The 21,703-nt window shown below is 50.0% G+C and overlaps 1 protein-coding gene across 1 annotated transcript in view; it reads right to left on the reverse strand.

Annotated features, from left to right (window-relative positions):
• LOC125711867 (cytoplasmic dynein 2 heavy chain 1) overlaps positions 1-21,703 on the reverse strand; it is a 77,900-nt gene that overhangs the window by 17,021 nt on the left and 39,176 nt on the right. Inside the window, 10 exon segments of the mRNA XM_048981273.1 lie at positions 1,083-1,238; positions 1,323-1,433; positions 3,585-3,710; positions 4,334-4,494; positions 13,302-13,374; positions 13,616-13,747; positions 14,597-14,674; positions 14,795-14,845; positions 15,171-15,236; positions 21,318-21,407. Coding sequence (XP_048837230.1) covers positions 1,083-1,238; positions 1,323-1,433; positions 3,585-3,710; positions 4,334-4,494; positions 13,302-13,374; positions 13,616-13,747; positions 14,597-14,674; positions 14,795-14,845; positions 15,171-15,236; positions 21,318-21,407 — 1,044 coding nt within the window.

Below are 21,703 nucleotides of genomic sequence, written 5' to 3' on the forward strand. Positions count from 1 at the left end.
TAAGAAATTCCAAGTGAATCCCCCCCCCCACCCTTTACTTAGCGCCTGACACCTGGCTATCAGTCAGGTGCTAACCCGCTACGGTGGCATAACGGCAGCAAGTGGGAGGTGCATTAACATCAGGCCAGGAAGGATGAGACCCCTGCAAACAGCAACCCGTAAATGAAACATTTAGACCAAGCGCTTATGTTGCTCCTGGATCCCTCCTGAGCTCATAGTGATGGATTGGGGGGTAAATATTACCCAGGAACTGGCTGCATTCTCAGTCTGATGGTTAGGGGGGTGGAATCCCACTGTGGGGGCGGTATTAAGGAGTCAGGTTTTAATGGATGAATGTGTGATGATACCTAGAAGGAAATTATCTACATTCTGTACCTTACAAACCTAGTAATAATAATCATAATAATAATAATATGTGAGAAAGAGCCAGCTGGTTCCTGTTTAGAGAGCCTGGTATCTAGTGGGAGATCATCGATAAGATGCTCAGTAATTAAGGTCTGACTGCACTCCTGTAAAAATACACTCCTAACCTTCACCAAGCGAATGCTGCCAACATCAATTTAACAAAAGAGATAACTGCTAATTAATTAAGCGGGCTCACTCAGAGCCTGGCAATTTAATTAAGTGTTATATCTGAAACACATCTAAATAATGGCTGGGTATAACTGCTGCACGGGTGGCCCGGTAGACGTGGTCTCACGCCTCCCCTCTTACAGAGGCCACATCATAAGCACAGTAGAATCCAAGCGACACTATTGGCCAGTGCGGCTGGTATTAATATGACTCTGACCATGTGACCTGCCCATGAAGTACCAGTCAATAAAGCTTTGTTTCTCTTGGAGACTTGCAGGCACAGCCACCTTTCAGCGGATCTCCCTGGCTCCACCCACCTCAGACCCTCCCCCTACCTCATCCACCAGCTATTACAGCCTGTTTAATTGGCCATGAAAGGACAGGGATGGAGCTTCGCTGCAGACGGCTTCCTCTCTAATGTGCTCTAATGAAACCTGCACCTCTGATGAACATAAATGATTACAGCAATGGCGGCCACACACAGGTAGGCAGCAGATAACGGGTGGTACCTGGGGGATGTAGTTTCGGCGCTCCTGGCACACGGCGTGGAACCAGGCGAGGCCGAAGAGAGTCTGAGCTCGCACCACCGAGCCCCCCTTACTGATCTGCTCTGGGCTCCACGACTCGTAAGTCCTCATGAGGTTCTTCTTCAAGCCGGGGGGGGCCTGGGGGGGGGAAGCCAACATCGTGGAGAAGGCAGCCACAGTTCATGGTAGCGAGCCCCTCTTAGCCAGACCGCCGGTCCGTACCTCGTACGTGACCTTCAGGCTGCTCTGCAGCAGGATGGGGGAGAACCTGGCGTGCACTTCAGCTGTGAGCCACAGGCGGAACCCGGCTTTGGGTCGAAGAACGTTGAGCTCCTGAGGAACCAACACAAAAGTTGTGTATAAGCATCCAGACGTGGGGTGGTGGGGGGGCATTTCACCCCTACACATTCTGCATATTCCTCACCACATCCCAGAACATCAACCCAAAAACTCAAGAGTTGAGAGAAAGGAAGAGAGACCACCTGCCTGAATCTTCCTAACGTGGGACTAAGTGGCCATTTTCCCATGATCCTCTAGAGCAGGACAGCTTTGATATTCATGAGCGCCATCACTGTAGGTGTGCTGAAGTCAGTGCAGGCCCCACGTGTGAAGAACTCAAACCAACTACTGAGCGTGTCAGCACATTTTTAATTAGCTTCCATTTGGAATAAAAAAATATACACCAATCATCAAGGGCGGGAAGTATAAAGATGCCCGTAGGCCCCAGGAAACCATCATCACCCACACGCAGGAACCGTGACACCTCTCCAACCTGCCCCACACCCAGCTCAGGTCTTTAAAGACCACCTCGTCCGAGAGACCCCCCCCGCCCCCCCTGAAGCTGCCGATCATTGCTAAGCATTTGTGCCTGATAATGACATCGTTCTGAATTCTCTGGAGAGAGATGCAGATTGAGAGAGCGGTCGAAGAGAAAGAGTCACCAAGAGGAGGGGAATCCCAGACAGAGGATCTCTCTCACACACACACAGACACACACAGACACACACACACAGGGTTGTATGTATATCTTTTGGGGGGGACTGTTCATTTATTTCTATGGGAAAACTCACAGATTTTTATACAACAGAGTTTCCCTTTGAGGGGACTGAAAAATGTCCCCACAAGGTCAGAGGGCTCTTTTCCACTGCACCAGGTACCGTACTTTCGGTACTTCCATAAAGTACCAAAAGTACGGTACTTTTGTTTCGGTTTTCCACTGGCGCAAAAACTGGTACCAGTGCCAAATGACATCATCAGTGACTGACCCTGACTGACATCATCACAAAGCGCGGTGCGGTATTTCTTTAACTGAATTCAAACACGGAAGACGTGCTGGGACTGGTGTTGTTGATTCTTATAATTAGAAGCTCAGTCAACCAGCTTTTTGCGATTGTTCGGTGTTTCGCTTGAGCCCCATTTCTTCCAAGCCGCTTGCTATTACGGCAAATACTTTTTTATCCATCCAAATCCCGCTGGATCTGTTCATCCGACCATATGGCGATTAAAGCCTGTGTTTGTCCATCCTTCCATTTTACTTTATTTATATTTTTGTTTCTACTGCTTTTTATCTCATTTCTCGCTGTTCACTGTGTTTCAAAAGATGCCGGTTTTTGGCCTTTCAGCAGCACCAAAGCACCACAGTAGCAGCCCAGCTGGTTTTGTACTTTCGGTACTGGAACTTTCGAGCGGAAGTCAATGGAAAAGTGAAAATGCCGAAAGTACCGTACTTTGTGCGGTGGAAAAGCTGCCAGAATGACAGGTCTTATCACATTGTGGGGACCATCTAATACTGCACACACGGGCCAGAGTGTCCTGAGTTTGGGTGCATGGTGAAGATTCCGATCACAGGGAGAAAGACACTGAGGCCGGGCTGAAATTAACAAGGTTCTGTGGCATAAACATAGGAACCAACATGAGGCTGCTCGTCAAAGGCAATAAAGCTTAGTGGAACTGGGAGTACAGCCAGGGGTTGGAGCCACAAAAGGGGGGGGGGGGGGGGGGGGGGGGGCGCTCAAAAAAAAAAAAATAATCACTTTCTGGGTAAAAGTGGCCTGAACCAGCTGATTCTTGTCATGTGGCCTGCAGCCGGGCTCTGGTGGAGGATGTCATGCCAGTCAGAGGCGCATTGATCGGACTGGCGTTAGCAAGCCTCTGCCTGGACATTCGCCGCAAATAACGCGGATGAGGTTTGTGGGTACAGAGGCTCTGTGAGGAAGCGCAAGGAGGAAACCTGGAATAAATTTCCATCTACTGCCTGGTTGACAGTGGATGCAATTAAAGCTAAATAGGGAATGAAATCAGTGGCTCGAGACGGCAGATTTCCGCAGGCAGACCTGCCTATCCCCTCTGTGGAGGAGGAGAAAGCGGAAAGCAGGCTTCCCACAGACACAGCTACCCCACGGCCTCAAAGCCGCTAAACCTTGGGCAGGTAGGAATATCAGGTCACCCATCAACACAGGTGCTACACCAAGCCAAAATGCCCACCTTCTCCAGTAGGGGGAGCCAGGCGGTGACGAGGTGCAAGTTCTTGAGACACAACCACTCTCCATTACGAGCGCACTCCTTGAGGGTCTGGACAGCGACGTCGGCCTGGCCCTGACCCATAGCCAGCTGGAGGAAGGGAGGGCGGGGGGGGGAACACAGCGAGAGGGTTACAGATGCGCACAGTAAAAAGGAGGACAGGCAGATAATGAGATGCAGAGAGGTCAAATTTCAACTTCCATCCTGCCGTGCTGCGAGGAGAGCACATCTGGATGTGAGCCTCCAGTTTACACAGGAGGAGCCTCACTGTCAGCATGTGAGACATCGAGGCCCCATGCACTCATGTGGGCAGGCGTTAGATCCGGAATCATCGTGCCGCTTAACAGCCAATGACACGCTGATTAAAAGCCAGGGTGTCTGGCAGGACTTATCGCTGTCATCTCTGCTTAATATGCTCCTGTCACTGTCTGACCTCAGCTCTCTGATACGCCGTCTGGATGTCTGCATGGAGGTCAGATTAAGAGCACCTTCTAAAGCCATTATCACTGCGCCTTCATTAAGCTTGGAGCCAACGTCCTATTGGGCTGCCTCAAGCCAGCTGTTACTAGGGCTCTGCTTGTACCTGTATCTTACCTTATTTGTTCAAAGAAAACACACATGCGGGGAAATGAGCTGTTCTGGGTACAGATTTAATAATAAGGAAATAAATGCAGAAATGTGCCACTGCGCGAAGGGCCAGTGGCAGGCCACACCTCATGGTAGCTGTCGCGGCCCACCGTCTCCCCAGCCAGCTCCAGCAGTTCCTGGGATGGGTCAGCTCCCGGCGAGATAATTATGAGGACGGGCTCCATCTCCAGGGTCTCCTGATACAGACGCTTCAGATTCAGCGGTGGCAGGGAGAGTTCCGTCATGCCTGTGCAGCAGAGGGCGTCACTGAGGTCGAGAGCCAAAGAGAGGGACAGCAGGCAGCACCAAACAACGCAGGAAGCAGTGGAAAGGCAGGAGTCCTGCACAAAGCAGGCTTTAATCGTAACCCCGCTGATGGAGACCCTCACAGACAGAACACATCCACTAGGGGTGAAGCAACTCTCCAAATCCACAGTTCACAGCAGTCCTCCATTTTTTCACAGTTTTCTTATATCTGGGTTTTTTGTCATCTTTTGGGAGGGAGAGTGGAGGTGGAGGTTTCAGGTCCAGAGAGTACAAAATCCAGACCAAGATTTAGTTTCAACCAACTAGTTGAGTATAAAGAGTCAGTCGCAAAGTACTCAACTGGTTGGCTGAAACGAAATCTTGGTCTCGATTTGTACTCTCTGGACCCGAAAGCTCCTCCCCTTGTTATCCGTACATGCCCTGCTGACCTCAGTGGTGGGATGTCTTCTGATATGGGCTGCGTGCCTGCAGCCTCACCTCCCGGCTACACAGACTTTTTAAAAAAAAAAACCTTGGAGAAGTTGTGTGAATTTTGTCTATGACACAAGTGCCATCCCATTACTCCACTAGAAAAATGTCCCCACACTGCACACATGGATGCGTCCCGGGGGCCTGCAGTCTCAGGGATATTATCCATCTTGAGCTAATGAAACCATCATAGCTTTTACCGCAGGAGTGAATGTCACGTGACAAAACACAATAGGTATAATGTACAATATTGACAAAATATAAAGAATCTTGCCCTTACTTTACACAGAATACAAGTTTTAGGATTTACATGTGATACAGTACTAATTGTAAAAAATGAGTTTTGAAACATTAATAAAATGATGGAATGATGTGTGAGTGTGCCCTTTGATGGGCTAGCCCCCCGTCCTGGGTTGTTCCCTGCCTCATGCCCATTGCTTCCGGGATAGGCTCCGGACCCCCCGCGATAAGCGGTTTGGACAATGGATGGATGGATGGATGGATGGTGAAGCAATGAGAACCCAACAGGCTCTGGAACAGACACGAGAACGTTTGTATAGCAATATTGGTCTCGGTTTCAGAAGTTAAACCATTTTCATCTACTGTGAGCTTTGAATAATGATGTTCATAAACCCTGACCAGAAGCTCTGGAGAGACACATACCTACAATCCTGTTTTAACAAAAACTGGTTGGCTGTGTAAAATGTAAATAAAAACCAAATGCAGTGATCTACAAATCACATAAACCCATTTTAATTGACAATAGAACAAAGACAGCATATAATATGCTGAAACTGAGAAATTCTATTGTTTTATGAGAAATATATACTCAAATTGAATTTGATGCCAGCAATATATGTTTCAATAATGTTGGGACAGGGGCAACAAAAGACTGGATAAGTTGTCCAAGGCTAAAACAAAACACTTACCTGAATCTCTCACAACTAATTAGGTTAATTAGCAACAGGTCAGTCAGATGATTGGGTATAAAAAGAGCCTCCCAGAGAGGCAGAGTCTCTGTGCAGTGAAGATGGGGAGAGGTTCACCACTCTATGCAGTGAAGATGGGGAGAGGTTCACCACTCTATGCAGTGACGATGGGGAGAGGTTCACCACTCTATGCAGTGACGATGGGGAGAGGTTCACCACTCTATGCAGTGACGATGGGGAGAGGTTCACCACTCTGTGCAGTGACGATGGGGAGAGGTTCACCACTCTGTGCAGTGACGATGGGGAGAGGTTCACCACTCTGTGCAGTGACGATGGGGAGAGGTTCACCACTCTGTGCAGTGAAGATGGGGAGAGGTTCACCACTCTGTGCAGTGAAGATGGGGAGAGGTTCACCACTCTATGCAGTGAAGATGGGGAGAGGTTCACCACTCTGTACAGTGAAGATGGGGAGAGGTTCACCACTCTGTGAAAGACTGTGTGGGCAAATAGTGCAACAATTTAAGAATAATGTTCCTCAATGTAATATTGCCAAGAATTTGGAAATTCCATCATCTTTGGGCCATAATTTCATTAAAAGATTCAGAGAACCTGGGGAAGTCACTGTGGACAAGGGACAAGGCCAGCTAGCCATGATGTTCAGGTCCTCAAGTGGCACTGCATTAAAAACAGACGTGGTTCTATAGTGAAAATCACTGTGGGCAAGGGACAAGGCTGGCTAGCCGTGATGTTCAGGTCCTCAGGTGGCACTGCATTAAAAACAGACGCGGTTCTATAGTGAAAATCACTGTGGGCAAAGGACAAGGCTGGCTAGCCGTGATGTTCAGGTCCTCGAGTGGCACTGCATTAAAAACAGACATGATTCTATAGTGAAAATCACTGTGGACAAGGGACACGGCCAGCTAGCCGTGATGTTCAGGTCCTCAAGTGGCACTGCATTAAAAACAGACGCGGTTCTATAGTGAAAATCACTGTGGACAAGGGACAAGGCTGGCTAGCCGTGATGTTCAGGTCCTCGAGTGGCACTGCATTAAAAACAGACGCGGTTCTATAGTGAAACTCACTGCACAGGATCAGGAACACTTGTGAAAAACATTGTCTATGAACACAGTTTGTTGCTGCATCCACAAATACAGGATGAAACTATCATGCAAAGAAGAAACCAGAAACCCTGCCAACTTCTCTGGGCATGAGCTCATTTAAGACTGAGGCACAATGGAAAACTGTCCTGCGGTCTGACCAATCAATATTTCAAATTCATTTCGGACATCATGGACACCGCATCCTCTGGTCTAAATAGGAGAGGGACCTTCCAGCTTGTTAGCAGCGGACAGTTCCAAAGCCAGCATCCGTGATGGTGTGGGGGTGCATTAGTGCCCATGGCTGGGGCAGCTTGCACTTCTGGGAAGGCACCATTAACGCTGAAGGAAATATACAGGTTTTGGAACAACATACGCTGCCATCCAGACAACATCTTTTTCAGAGAAGGCCGTGTCTCTTTCAGCAGAGCCACAGCCCATTCTACACATTACAATATGGCTCAGCAGTAGGACAGCGCCTGCCTTCCAGACCCGCGGGCCGAGAAACACGAGAAAGGAGACTGAAAGCTGCAGGGCGGCTGAAATCCTGCATCAGGCAAGAATGGGACAACACTTCACTTTCAAAACTCCAGCAACTGGTATCCTCAGTTTCCAAATGTTTACATATTGTTGTAGAGGTAATGCAACACAGCGGTAAACACGCAGCACAGGGGTAAACATGCAATGCAGCGGTAAACACGCCTCTGCACCAACTTTTTTTATGTTGCTGGTATCAAATACAAATTGTGCACATATTTGTAATAAAATAATAAAAATTCTAAAAGTTAACATTGGATATGTTGTCTTTGTTGTATTTTCAATTAAATATGGGTTTATATCATTTGTAAACAATGGATGCGGCTTTTATTTACATTTTACACAACGTCCCAACTTTTGTTGTACAAAGGGGTTGCTGGACCTTGAAATGCGTGAAGCACAGAGTTCTGAGACTCCTGAGAGGCTGATTTATGCACCCGTCAAATTTCAAGAGAACTGTAAGCAATGTTAAGTATAAATATTGATATCTCTACCGGCATTGGAGATATCACTCCCTAATCCTTTTATAATGTATTGACACACAGATAAGAGATTTAATTACAGCATCGACACACCTATTAATGTTAGAATAAGACAATTAACCAATAAAACCCTTAATCTTATTCATCTGATGCCAGCTTCATATTATCGCAGCACACAACTTTTGATTTGCAAACAAAGTTGCAGGAAATGCATCTCCAGCCATGTGGAGATTAATCGCTTGCCAAGCAGAAAGGGCCTTACAAAGTTTGCACGTACATCCTGCAGAAAACGGGATCGTTACGGACCTGGGAACGTGGCCCTAGGAAGGGAGTGTCCAGGCTGGTTAAGGAGACAGGTTCCGGAGAAGCCTCAAGAGTGGTCGACTGTCTCTCATTAACACATGCGTATGACGCACGCATCCAAAGTGACACACAAGCCGAAACACACACGCGCAATGCAGAACTAATAAGTGCAATTCCACTTGCAGGGTGAGGGGCCGTCAGTCATCCTTATCGGGGATTTCCATAGCAACGCTAAAGCCATCCGAGGGCATTGCTGGGATCTTACAAAGGCTCTTCACATCAAAGTCACCTACTAAAACAGGCACTTTGCCTTGTTAGGTTCTTTTGTGGTGGGGGGGGGGGGGGAGAGTGCACAGCGATGAGCGTGACGGGAAGTCAGACTGAGGTCTGGAGTATAAAGTGCGGCACAGAACGCTTACGGCAGACGCCAGTCCACAGGCACCGTCACTATGCACAAACTGCACAGGGCGTCAGAGCGCATTGCACCTCAGACACTCCGGGAGCTGCTTCAGGTATCATTAAACCGGCACTCTCCTTCCCATCAGACTCACTCTATACCCATTAGCGCCGATCCACATCAGTCACAGCTGAGAATTACATCCTGACCAGGTTCTCAGGGTTTCCTTCCCAGGGGTAGCGACCTCCACTGTCAGACACGAGAAGAGCATGCAGAGAGCCTGTCAAAACAGACTCAGGAGATGGACACCCTTCTGGGGGATGACTAGGTGGTTGGACCTCTCTGAATTGGCACTGCCTGGCTTCCGGGGGGACGGTGGGGGCGGGTACAGTTTCTTTGAAAGGTTGGCTGTCCTGGCACTGTCTCTAAGGTGTACAGCGTTCACTTTTTTGGGTGTGTTACCCAACTGTCTACCTACATGCCATAGACGGAGAACCCAAAATAAGGGTATTATAACAATCCCTACAGTCAAAAGGCTTGGAGAACTGATTCGTATGCCAAACCTTGTGCAGTTTGCAGGCGGGTAATGAACAGCCACCGGGGGCTTGTCCTACTTGTTTGGAGGAGGGAAGAGCACCGGATGGAGATTACCACCTCAGTGTGATGGTTAGACATGGCTGAAGGTCTACAAAAACACACAGCAAGACCTGAGGCACATCTGTCTGTGTGACTGCTAAAAACAAACCTGTCTGCAAAGGTCAAGAAAGAGAGAGAGAATAAGAGAGTGAGAAAATGAGAGGGGGAGAAAGACGAAATGGAAGAAAGACAGAGAGAGACATACAGACAGAGACACATACAGACAGAGAGACATACACACAGAGAGCGCGACAAACAGTTGCATTTTAATTCAGCACACAGAAGCCGAACAATCACCCAGAGAAACCCAGATGGACCCCTGAGACGGGACACCCACACAGAACTGCACGGAGCTCCGAGCAGACAGGCCCTCTAATGGAGCCGGTCAGGTGTCGCATCCATTAAGCAGAAAGCTTTAGAGGTACAAAGTGGCCGGGAATCGCGTGACTCATTAGATAGATGACAATCCCGCTGACAGTGAGATCCATTTCATTAAGACCAATAAATATCACACATCCAGACACCTACTGAACTTGCTGCTTGCTTCACATAATACATGCGGGTATTAATAACATTATGGCTGATTTATGGGGCACTGCTAGTGTGTGTCCAAACTATCATGTCACACTCTCAATTACCCTGATTATCAGCACCAGCAGTCATGCTGGATGGGATAAGCGTGTAGAGCCAAGAAGGGGCAAGAGGGGTGTGGCAGCCTGGAGAAGCGCCCACAGGCAGCGGGCTGACAGACGCCCCGCCACACGCCGACTCGGCTTTGGGATGCGTGCCGAGTCTGCCGTAAGCACAGGAAGCTTACTCCTCTCCAACCAATTCCTACCACGTTCGTCTTGCTTTTCTCTGAGTAACACCCTCACTCTGCCGTTTGCGGAAATCACACGGCTGCATTTGAGAGGTCGACCTGATGGCCACAGGCAGGCCCGGGGGACAAGGCGTGTTTCCTAAACACATATGTACCGTCACCAAGAAACACGCACGCCACATGAAAGAGAACCGCAAGAACATCCGGCAGCTTCCAGGAGAAATTACACTTCATGAATCAATCGGCAGGCTGAATATCCCAGCAGCCACAGCCAGTCCTGAGAGATCAATAGCCAATTACAGAGCGAGCGGCCAGCTGCGGCTGGCGTGATTAAACCGCTCTCTAGGTACATGCATACGGGCAGCGCCGTTTGCAACTGCATGGAGAAGCCATTCAATTATTCCTCGTTGGAAGCCATTTTCCATTAGATCGTTGTGTTTGCAATTCAGGGGCCATTGAGACCATCATGTTACATTTGTCCAATGTCTTAGGACATTAAGCACAGAGGCCCACGACTTTGTTTATGAACAGGGTGCATTCTGGGGCTCCATCACTCACACCTCTGGAAAGAGACTCGAATCACCCAAATTTTCCCCAGTTAACATCCCATTTTCTAAAGCCCCACATCAACTGTGATGTTAACATCACGTATGTTTTTATTCTCTAAGCAAACAAGTAATTAACGTAATTTCGGTGCTGATTGCACTACCTGGACTTGTTGGAATAACTGGGAAGGTCAGGTGGCACTCATCACCCTGACAACGCATCTGCCATGGCAGGCCGGGCGACCTTGCACGAGACCGGCAGGGGCGTCTGCCCAGCCTCGCAGCGCGGGCAAGGGAGCGGTTTCCATGGCGACTGCATTCCACTGGAAGCAATTCAGACAGCGGTCGTCATGAGTTACCCACTTAACGAATCGCTTCGGCTGAGAATTTCAACATGGAGAGTCGTCGGCCAAAGGCAGCCAACTGATGAAGGGCAAACACGCATGTTACTGATACGCCGTGGTATCCCCCACACTGCAGGTCAGGGAGGGCCTGATCCAGTGAGAAGACAATCAGGATGAGCTCCCTAGCGGGGCCTTGTAGGGCACTGCATTACAGGCCACTAGATCATGGCTGAATGGGTGAGGGGGAGGGGGCTGTTACTGATCTCCTGTGAACACCCAAACAAGTAGCTTTACAACCCAATTAAAAACTTTTATGTGGACTAATACCATATATTTCATTCCCATGCAAGACACTGAGCTAATTCTTCTCTAATTAGGAGGTGTCAGTCTTGAATATCAATTCACGGCCTGAAATTCCCTCTACGGGGAAAAAGAAAATATATATATATTTTTTTAAAGTTTCAATGAAATAGAGAGAGAGAGAAGTTTAAAATACTCTTTCATTCATCAGGCCACAGATGCTAGACTTCTCTGCAATGCAGATGACCACCTTGTGGGACATTAAATACAAGGGAGAACCTTTTAATCAGTATCAGTCCAAATGGCCAATCACAGCCGGTGACCCGAAGGCCAATCACAGCCGGTGACCCGAAGGCCAATCACAGACGGTGACCCGATGGCCAATCACAGACGGTGACCCGATGACCAATCACAGACGGTGACCCGATGACCAATCACAGACGATGACCCAAAGGCCAATCACAGACGATGACCCAAAGGCCAATCACAGACAGTGACCCAATGACCAGTTACATAATGAACTTACGTAGTGATAAAGAGTCACAGCTGGTCTCCCATTGTCCATTTACAGCTTACCAAGCGAGGGCAGGCTGGAGAGCTGCTGGCCAGCCAAGGTTCACAGTCTCCCAGAGCACAGCTTTGCAAACACATTTTCTACGCGGCTCTGCTTCGGTCAGACATACTTACACTCTAAGCTCAAATATTTACTACAGCACATAGTCCCGAGTCCAGCTTCAAAGCCATCTGCTGAACACGTCCCTTAACACCGGAAGCGGATGTCGCCATGATGACGAAAGACAGAGGAGTCAGAATCAGGGAGATCGTCATGCTTGGGATGAGATTCTTAGACGCCCTGGAGGAGAGACCTGCTGTTTCCATGACACCCCCCCTGCCAATACGGTACAGACAGCGACCGGCCCGACGCAAACCCCGACCACATGGAGGCCCTCAGAGTTGCGTTGAGCTGGGCACTGTGACGCTAAATGAACACCCGGGTGCCCCAACCGCATTGTTCAAAGCTGACAGGGGCTCCTCTGCTACGCTAATAGTCCAATTAAGAGTAATGAGCAGCGATTCATCATGGCTACATACTTTGGATGCTATTTCTGTCGCTACATTAATCATAATGCTGTATTTGCGCGGCACTCTGCTCGGACTTGAGAGTGGGCGGCAGCATGTGGATCCGGCACTGATAAAAAACACTGCTGAACAGCTGCCGATCGAACAGGGAACCGGACCGGTGCTGCCATTTAATCTCTGCAATAATGGGCTGTGAATGATGTAAGCAATGCCGTCAAATTAAGGATGTAATGTTGATTTCTGTCATTGCACACAGCTATAATAAGCCTGTTACCCCGCAAGATAAGAGTCTACATGGAGCACACAGACCCGTACAATCCACAGTAGGGAAGCATTCAAACCTCATATCAAAATGACCCTGTGCCCCATCAAATCACGGTATTCTCTCACCTGATGGGGGCATGACAGGAACACACCACACACACAGGGACACACACAGAGGGACTCGATCTCAGAGCCGAGCCTCGGGGTGGGGATCTGATCAATAACGTGCCGTGTGAATGGGGTGGATCGGCACACGTGACAGCCATCAAAAAAATGCTGCGATTGTCCAAATGCTCTGGTCATCTTGCTCAGTAACGGTTGGTCACTAACAGCTGGTCACTAACAGCTGGTCAGTAATGCTACCTGGACTGATGGCAATTATAACTGTTAAGGTCACTAAAGGTCGCATATAAAACCCGTGGAACATGGCAAGCAACGACTAATCGCCCTTACATGGGATTAACCCGAGTGCCGGGTGGGCGCTGGAACTGGCACATCGAAGGGCAGCAAGACAGGAAGGGGCGGGGCTCACGGGGCAGAGGTCATGGCTGCCAGACCTCGTCCCTCTCAGGTCCAATAACTCACCCAGAGCCTGCGATGCAAACAGACTCATCGCGCTCTGTAGCCGGTCCGGCCGGAGGGCCTGCACCACCAGGAGCTGTAGACGGCAGGAAGTGAGGTAAGACAGGAAAGCAAAGAACAATGGTGGGCAAAGCATTGCTAAATACCAGGCACCCCATACTGATACACTGCCTCTGATTGGCTGCCTGACAAAAAGAGGGAGAGCAGAAGCCCCGCCCTCCTCTGTGACACGTTAAAATAAATTCACACGTCAGCTTTGTACTTTCATGCAGTGATTCAGTGTGTGTGTCTGTGTGTGTGTTGGGGGGGCATCTCACCTGCTGGAAAGGAGTGATCTTCTTGCCAATGGAAGGAGGAAAATCCTGCTCACAGCAAGAGCTGCGGGAGAAGGTGAGCCAGAGGTCCACGTTGCTCAGGCACAGCATCTGGTAGAGGCCCAGGAACGTGCCCTGGGTGGGGGGGGGGCAACAGCCACCACTAAGTACCAGAAGACAGCATTATCATCACAGATCAGAGATGGGGGGGCGAGAGCTATGAGGCACGTGCGGGGGGGGGGGGGGGGCATCTCCACTGCTCTATGTTGCTTTACTCCTCTAATTTGGGGGTGTTACCCCTGAATGTTAGTTAACGTGCTCTTCCCCACTGAGGACCCTTCTGAGTGGGGTAGTGAGCCAGTCAAGTGGTCACGCAGTGAGGCAGTAAGCAAGTGAGGCAGTGAGGCAGTCAGACAGTGAGGCAGTCAGACAGTGAGGCAGTCAGACAGTGAGGCAGTAAGCAGCTGTGGCAGTTAGGTGGCTAGGCAGTGAGTCGGTCAGACAGTGAGGCAGTAAGCAGCTGTGGCAGTGAGTCAGTCAGACAGTGAGGCAGTAAGCAGCTGTGGCAGTTAGGTGGCGAGGCAGTGAGTCAGTCGGACAGTGAGGCAGTAAGCAGCTGTGGCAGTGAGTCAGTCAGACAGTGAGGCAGTAAGCAGCTGTGGCAGTCAGGTGGCGAGGCAGTGAGGCAGTCAGACAGTGAGTCAGTCGGACAGTGAGGCAGTAAGCAGCTGTGGCAGTGAGGGCACTCCCTTTTCTCAGAGACTCTGCAGGATAGCCAGGGGGAAGAAGCTGCGAATTTCATCCAGGCACAATGGAAAAAAAGTCAATCGTGGGAGCTGAAGCGGAGCCGTGCTTATGGGAAACCCCCCGCGGAGCTGAATAAACCCTACATGGAACACAGACCCTGCTGCTCCCCCGCCATGCCGCCAGGGAGCGCAGTCCAAACAGGAGGTGGGAGAGCATACCAGCAGCAGCGGGACCTACCCTGAGCAGCGTGGCGGCGGCCTGCCGCTCCTGATCAATCCAGGATGGGACATGCTCTCTCGCGGACGCCTGCAAGTCCTGTGGGATGGTCATGGAAACGTGATAACGGCGAGCACGTCTCTGTCCCACATGCTACACGCTAAAAATGAATCACCATGGCCCAGCACACTACCCAGAATGCCCTGGGGGAGCACGTACCCCCTTCCTGAGTGTGTCTCCAACGATCAACCCCGTGAAGGTGTCCCATTCCTGTGGCAGACAGACAGAAGCATCAGAGTGAGCTAGCAGCTGTGGGACCACTATGGGGTGGGCAGCAACGTGCAGTGTGAGGTTTCGGAGGGCAGTAACCATGTGTAATGCTGCCAGGCATGCTGACGGACACCCCTGTTAACACGGTGCGGAGGAACACCTCAGTGATCCCAACACACCCTCTGAATCTCCAGGAGGGAAATGTACACGGCCAATTATCCTCCTGGACTGTGAGAAAGGCTTCAGCGGACAGAGACGGCAGCTGAGCACAGGACAGCGGAGAAACGGATCCGTGTCAGTCAGATGGCCATGCCTGCTTACTCACGTTCTCCTGGAAGAGCTCTGGATGCAGCCCTCGGATGAAGTGCAGAGCGAACACGAGCCGGTCCGCCTGTGGGGAGAGGGGACAGGGATTCAGGTAGGAGGGCCCTATACCATCCAGCCTGATGGGCATCAGGGGTCAACTAGTGAGCGACTGTCTTGACGAGGGGCCTCACCCCCAGGGTGCACCTGTCTGTCCAGCCACAGGTGTAAGTTATGTCTTAATCCCAGTAAACCACCCACCCCGTGACCCAGAACCGCAATCACAAGAACCTCTTTCATTGGCACATCTCTGCCTAATCAGACCCTCTGTCTGGACAGGACACAAATGTGGGGCAGGTGAGAAGTGAACGTAGTGTGCAGTACAGCACCACCAGCGCCTGCCTTTTGTGGGAGAGGCAGCTCCCCCCCCCACCACCCACCACAAACCCCCACTGGCACTCAGAGAGGAAACAGACGGGAGATTTGGCCTTGGGAGATAAGACACAATAGCAACTAATCAAGATCCGTATCTGTCCGCCCAGAGGCCTTATCTGCTCTGCTTGACTGTAAATGCAGGAGCGGGACACAGCAGGCTGAGAGTTCCTTTCGCTTCCTGCAGAAAACACTGATGGGGGGGGGGTGGGGGGGGGGGTTCATTGGGCCGACTGCCCTCATTTTCCTGAGGGCGTCCCACCTGCGTGATACACATTCCTCTGTCCCAAACAGCCAAAACATGCAGGGAATGAAAATGAAAACAACCACAAACCAAACCCAGAAACACTGTTTTTCTGCAACGTTCTTCTAACAAACTGCAGCCAGCCCAGCTTTCCCTCGCACAAATCAAACAAAATTCCTAAAATCTAACACTCGCCGAAATAATTCAGCACAGGCTTAAAGGACTTTCACACAAACCCCCAACAACTGAGGTGCTGCAGGGTAGGGTGTAGGCAAGACCCCAGACCGGGCTCGACAGTGACTGGTAGAATTCAGGTACGCAGCCCAGACCGGCACCTTTTTGACCACAGGGCGACACTGACACCGATTACCTGCAGGGGGCGTCACTGAGCAAGAAAGGCAAGGTTAGAGCAGATCACACACACCAATAGCCAGTTGAACCTTTACTACTGTACAGCAAAGGAATTCTCCTGGCTCTTCAATAAAGCAAATGCAATGCACCTGAATTAACTGCCAGTCTCAGGCAGGAAGACCACAGGAGAATCGAGGTGCTATGGCAGCAGAGAGCTCGGGAATAGGGAGAGTCCCATTGATGGGTTCAGTCCTGCCATGAGATGTTCACATCCCAAACACATTTCACCGATTGCCTGACATTGTGCCTCGTTCCTAATTATCTCTGCAGGTTGCCAACAGCAACTCGATCTAATTCATAATGGTCTGTCCCTCAAACCCTCAGACAATGAGGCACTTGACGGACAGACCAAAGAAAATCAGCCCTCCTTTGATGAGGGCTGGGAGTCTTGGGTTAAGGAATTTAAAACACCATGTATCACTGCCACTAGGGGGAGCCACTCTGTGGTAGGAAGCCATCGTCACACACATAGCTGGCTGGTACCATCACTGATGCATATTTCCCAAGACTTGGAGAAGCACCTTTATCTAAAGCCAACAGAGTTCTGACCTGGTAACCCACTGCAAAACAGCAGAGTCCCTGGGGTAGACATGCAAAAAGACAAGAATAATCTGTATGATGCAGGATGCAAGGAAGTTACACCCCCCGCCAATACCCCAAAACGCAGGAAAGCCCGGCAGCATCCTGCACAAGTCCCAGGCCTAATTATTCACAACAGGTTGGGCCACAATTAGGTCGCGTACTGTCTCTGCCTGTGGAGAATCCACCCGGGATCAAGCTGAAAATGGGTCCTAGCCTTTGTTTCGGTTTGACAAATTCCTGGGCACAGGTTATAAAAGCACTGTTTATGTCGAACATACAGGGCGAGGAAGAGGAGCGTATCCAGGTGAAAAAAGCTGGGATGTGATTTAGGATTCCGCTGCCATACGAGGGAGACACCGGAGAACAGGAAAGTGGAGTGAAAGCGGATTCAGTGGGACGGGTGGCCCAGCAGACAGGAACAGGCATATAAATCAGGCAGCAAGGCGCACGGCGCAGGACAGCAGTCAGAGTGACAAGGGCATCGTCAAACGGAAGCCAGAAAAGCTGAAAGGGATGACATGTCCTGATAGAGAGCATTAGAGGACAGGTCAGATCAGGGAGGGGGTCACAGGTACACCAACAGAGAGCGGGCAGGCCTGAAGCTCCCTCCAGGAAGAACAGCTTCAATCCAGATAGGAAATAAAAACGACAGCAGCAAAAGTGGCCATCATCTCCATCAGCGGGTCGGAGCAGCTCTTAGCGAGAGAGTAGCGTCACGCTCTGGGGGGAGATGGGCGGGTAAAAGCAGCCGCGGGACAAGGGACCACCCAGGGACCACCCAGGGACCACCCAGGGACCACCCAGCGTCGCAGCTCTCAAGGTTCATGGTCTATCTCTCGCTCCTTCCCTCCTCTGACAGCAGCCTGACGGCATGATCATTTGCATCCTCGGAGGAGAGTGAAAGCATCTGGCCGCCTTTCACACGGAGAGCGGTTAGGCGAGGCCCGAGGAGGCCAGCACGCCACCCATGAATCATTCATGGCACGGACGCCAGCAGAATCGCCTCCCGCCCTCCCTCCTGCCTGCCGCTAGCCGCTCACGGGGACAAAGGGACACTCCTGAATGGCACTTTTCAGAGAGTGACCTTTTTTGAAAGCCCTCTGCCCCACCATCCCCGCCAACCTCCAGCAAGCCACTTCACCACAAAAGAAGGACACACTTTCTTAGAATGACATTTTATAAACACTGCCCTTTATCCCCATTTAGATTATTGGAGGGAAATGTTTCTACGCAACAGAACCAGTAAGCGCAAGCCCAACAGCATCATTTACACACCCACTTGTGTTCTGGAATGTTCCGGCCCGGCCTGATAAAAGGTACTATACGATGAGTAATGCTGATGTCATGACAGTTAGCTTATGCCTTCGGTCTGGCCCAGAGTTCAGCAGAACCCAGTGCAGAACCCAGTGCAGAACCCAGTGCAGAACCCAGTGCAGAACCCAGTGCAGAACCCAGTGCAGAACCCAGTGCCTCCTTGGCACTGGCTGCACAGCTGAAAGCATTTTAGCATGAGGGCATCGCGGGCTGCACGGGTGCGTAGACGTGCATTACGGGCGCATTAAAGCAGAATTTACGATGATCTGCCGTAGGGATACAGAAGCTGCCCGCACCTTCTACTGGCTGCTGGGGGCGGGGCAGTCCCAGGGACTGCTGGGTAATGACATGGTGCAACAGGTGGAGAACTCACCAACACAAACTAAACAAGGCTGGTTAACATCCTCCATAGAGGCCAGTATGCTGGTGCTCGGGGAGAACGGAGGCAAAATTTCTTGCAGGCCTTCGATCCAATAACCTAGTCCAGCAGCATGCTACAACCTCCAGAGGCCAACATTTAACAGGGACAGCAGTGGGAGAGGGGGAGAGCCACAGTCAATGATTGGCTGCGGACAACAAATCCCACCCAACGTAGGGCCATTGGCAGATGAGAAAGCACCATTTCTGAAGTGGAGGTCGACTTCCACCCAAAACGTGTCAAGAGAAGTCCCGGGGTCTGAGCCAGTGCCGCCAACTTATTCATAGCGCCCCCTATGAGCTCATTTCATTGTGAGCTTCATTTTTAAAATAAAACCAGGTCTCTGTGTGAAGGGCGAGCATGTCTGTCAGTAAGCAGCTCGCCCAGAGCCGGGACCTGCCTCCATCAGGACTCAGAGGTCAGATATTTTAAGCCGTTACTAATTTGAAAGACAAAAACCCACTCATTTGAATGAATGAAAACCCCCAAAACGCAAGAAAGCATCCATACTGAGTCACAGGGCCCACCAGCGGGGCTGCAAATCCCAGCACAGCTTCAGCACCCGCCATCCGGTGAGCACCCCCCCAGGCCTTCAGTGTCACCGGAACAGCAGAATCACCCTGAGCAGTGTCTCCATCCTGCCCCTCCCCTACACCCCTTAACGTCAGCCAGATACCATCTCCATCAGCGAGGTGGAACCGTAGCAGATGTCCTCCGCGTGACGCTGAGGGGACACGGGGTGGAGTGGGGGTCTGTGGTCCTGTTTATCCCAGTATACCAGAGAATGTGGGCACTGCGCAAACACAATGACTGTCTCTATCCTGCCTACCATATCACACCATCTAACTTGCTGTATCATTGCAGCATTATACTTCATACACACAAGCGCGCGCGCACACTAGCACACGCGCGGTAAACTAACACACTAATAAAATTAATTAAAATACTTACACTGAGCATCCATGCCCCAATAACCGTAGCTACAGAACTTCTGCCAGAAGTTATATAAGAGAGCTCAAGGAAACCGGGAGCGACCGTTGCCATGGCAGCGGCCCAGTGGCTCCACACGGCACACCCCAACTCCCTGTGCCGGGACATCTTAGAGTCGGTGGGGGCAGGGGTCAGTCCAAACTACCTCTCAACTAAAGGGAGCTTTGCCACCGCAGCAAGTATCGATGCTTTTGGTACTTCAAGAAGGTACCAAAAGTACAGAACTTCAACGTGATGGTTTTCCACTGGCGTAAAAACTGATACATCACAATGCGATATATGACATCACAATGCGATATATGACATCACAATGACATCAAAGAAAAGAAACAGACGTTTCAATTCAACGTGGAGCAGGAACATCACAATGCGAGGCGGGCATTTTGTACTGAATTCTAAAAAAGGGTGCAGCATATTATAGGGCTGGAGAATGTGTGATATTGATACCAACATCACATGTTATGCACATCCAATTCTTATAATCGCTAGTCAGATTAAGATCAGGCTTTTTCTTACCGTCAATTTAATACAGATATTATAGCGCAGGGAGTTTAGGTCATAGGAAAAAAAAACCTTAAACTTAATGATTATTCCATCTGAAGATTATCTAGTATATGTTTAAAAATCAGTGTAAAGTTTACCTCCACTGCTTTGCATGAGCGCTGAATGCGTTCATTTTTATCCGTAATTGCCGTTTAAATTACTCCTAGACTGGTTCCTGAGAAATTTATGTTAAATTCCTTTTTTGTTTCATAAAAATACCACAATATTTATTGCGACAAAATCACATTGTAATATTTGAAAATTTTCCAATAGCATGCTGCCATAGTATATTACACTAAATACGTTATTTCCTGTTATGCCGTCCTGATGTTGCGTCTGTTCTTCCGACCAGATCGCAATTAAAGCTCGAGTCACTTCATTTGTCCACGGTGGTCCATCATTATGCGAAGAGTCTATGAAAGCCGATTGTGTAACACAAACCGCACAAAACAATAAGTGTCCCAGTGCAATTTACTGATGCCCCTGCTGGGAAAATGAAACCGAGGTCAGCATGTCAGGACGTTGCTGGTCTTTTCTCTCCCTGTCGTCCGGGTTTCAGGACAAACCAATTGGCAGGCGAAAAATTCAAGACAATTTCAAAAATGACGGGGGGGGGGGCTCATTTGTAGACTTTTCAGTCATGCAAAATCCCCTGTAACAGAATGCCTGACCCACCCACCAACATAATTAATTCAACAGCCAGCACCACAAAGCAGGGACTCATAAACCCAAAAAGGACAGGCAATAAAAACGCTAAAGGCTAAGCTAAGAGGAGTTCAACTGAGCCAGAACACGGGACTCTGCAAACGAAGCTGTCAGGTGGTATAACGAGGCCATCAAAGAATCGCCGAGGATCCATTCTGTTCAGAGGCAGCAAAAACAATCCGGGGTCCCTCTTTCAGTCACCATGACATACGTACGTCTATTAAATTAAAGTTATTAGACTTAAAAGCAAAACTGCAGCCCCAGCGCCTGTCCTAATTGCAATTAGTGCATAATAAAATGCCTAAAACAGCAGGTAAGGGGAATTACTATTGAATTACTTCACTGAAGCAATTACGAGTAGGCGGCAGGGAGAACAGCTCAGCCGAGTGGGCGGATATCATTATTGGCTGTCATGTGTGAGGTAAGCCCTGGGCAGGAGCTGGGAGAGGGGCTACTGACCAACCATCCTGCCATATAAATCAGTACTGGAGGCAGTGTGTGTGTACTGTATGTGTGTGGGATGCGTTTACCTTGAAGAGGGAGCGGCAGACATACTCGTACACCATGCTCTTCAAGCGTACGACCAGGGAAGAGATGCGGCCCTCCGTGCTTTCTGACTCCTGTGGGGGGGGGGGGGGGGAGGGCAATATGTCAGCCCAATCTGAACATCGCCCCCATTACTCTGCCAGCCGCTCTGACTCGCTGTGCTGTCCACTGCCAGTGATGGATTGCTGTGCCAGTGGCGCGGGAACCTGACTCCGCTGCACTCGTACGCTGTACTTAATGCCTGTAAACTAAACCATGTGCTGAAGGCCGACCTCACTTAAAGCGCGGCTAATTACAGCCAGCAATTACAAAGAGGCAGAGCTCAGACACAGCATCTCAACAGGGCAATCAGCTTTGCTACTCACCTTTT

This window comes from Brienomyrus brachyistius, chromosome 17 (genome assembly GCF_023856365.1).
Source record: "Brienomyrus brachyistius isolate T26 chromosome 17, BBRACH_0.4, whole genome shotgun sequence".
Lineage (NCBI taxonomy): Eukaryota > Metazoa > Chordata > Actinopteri > Osteoglossiformes > Mormyridae > Brienomyrus > Brienomyrus brachyistius.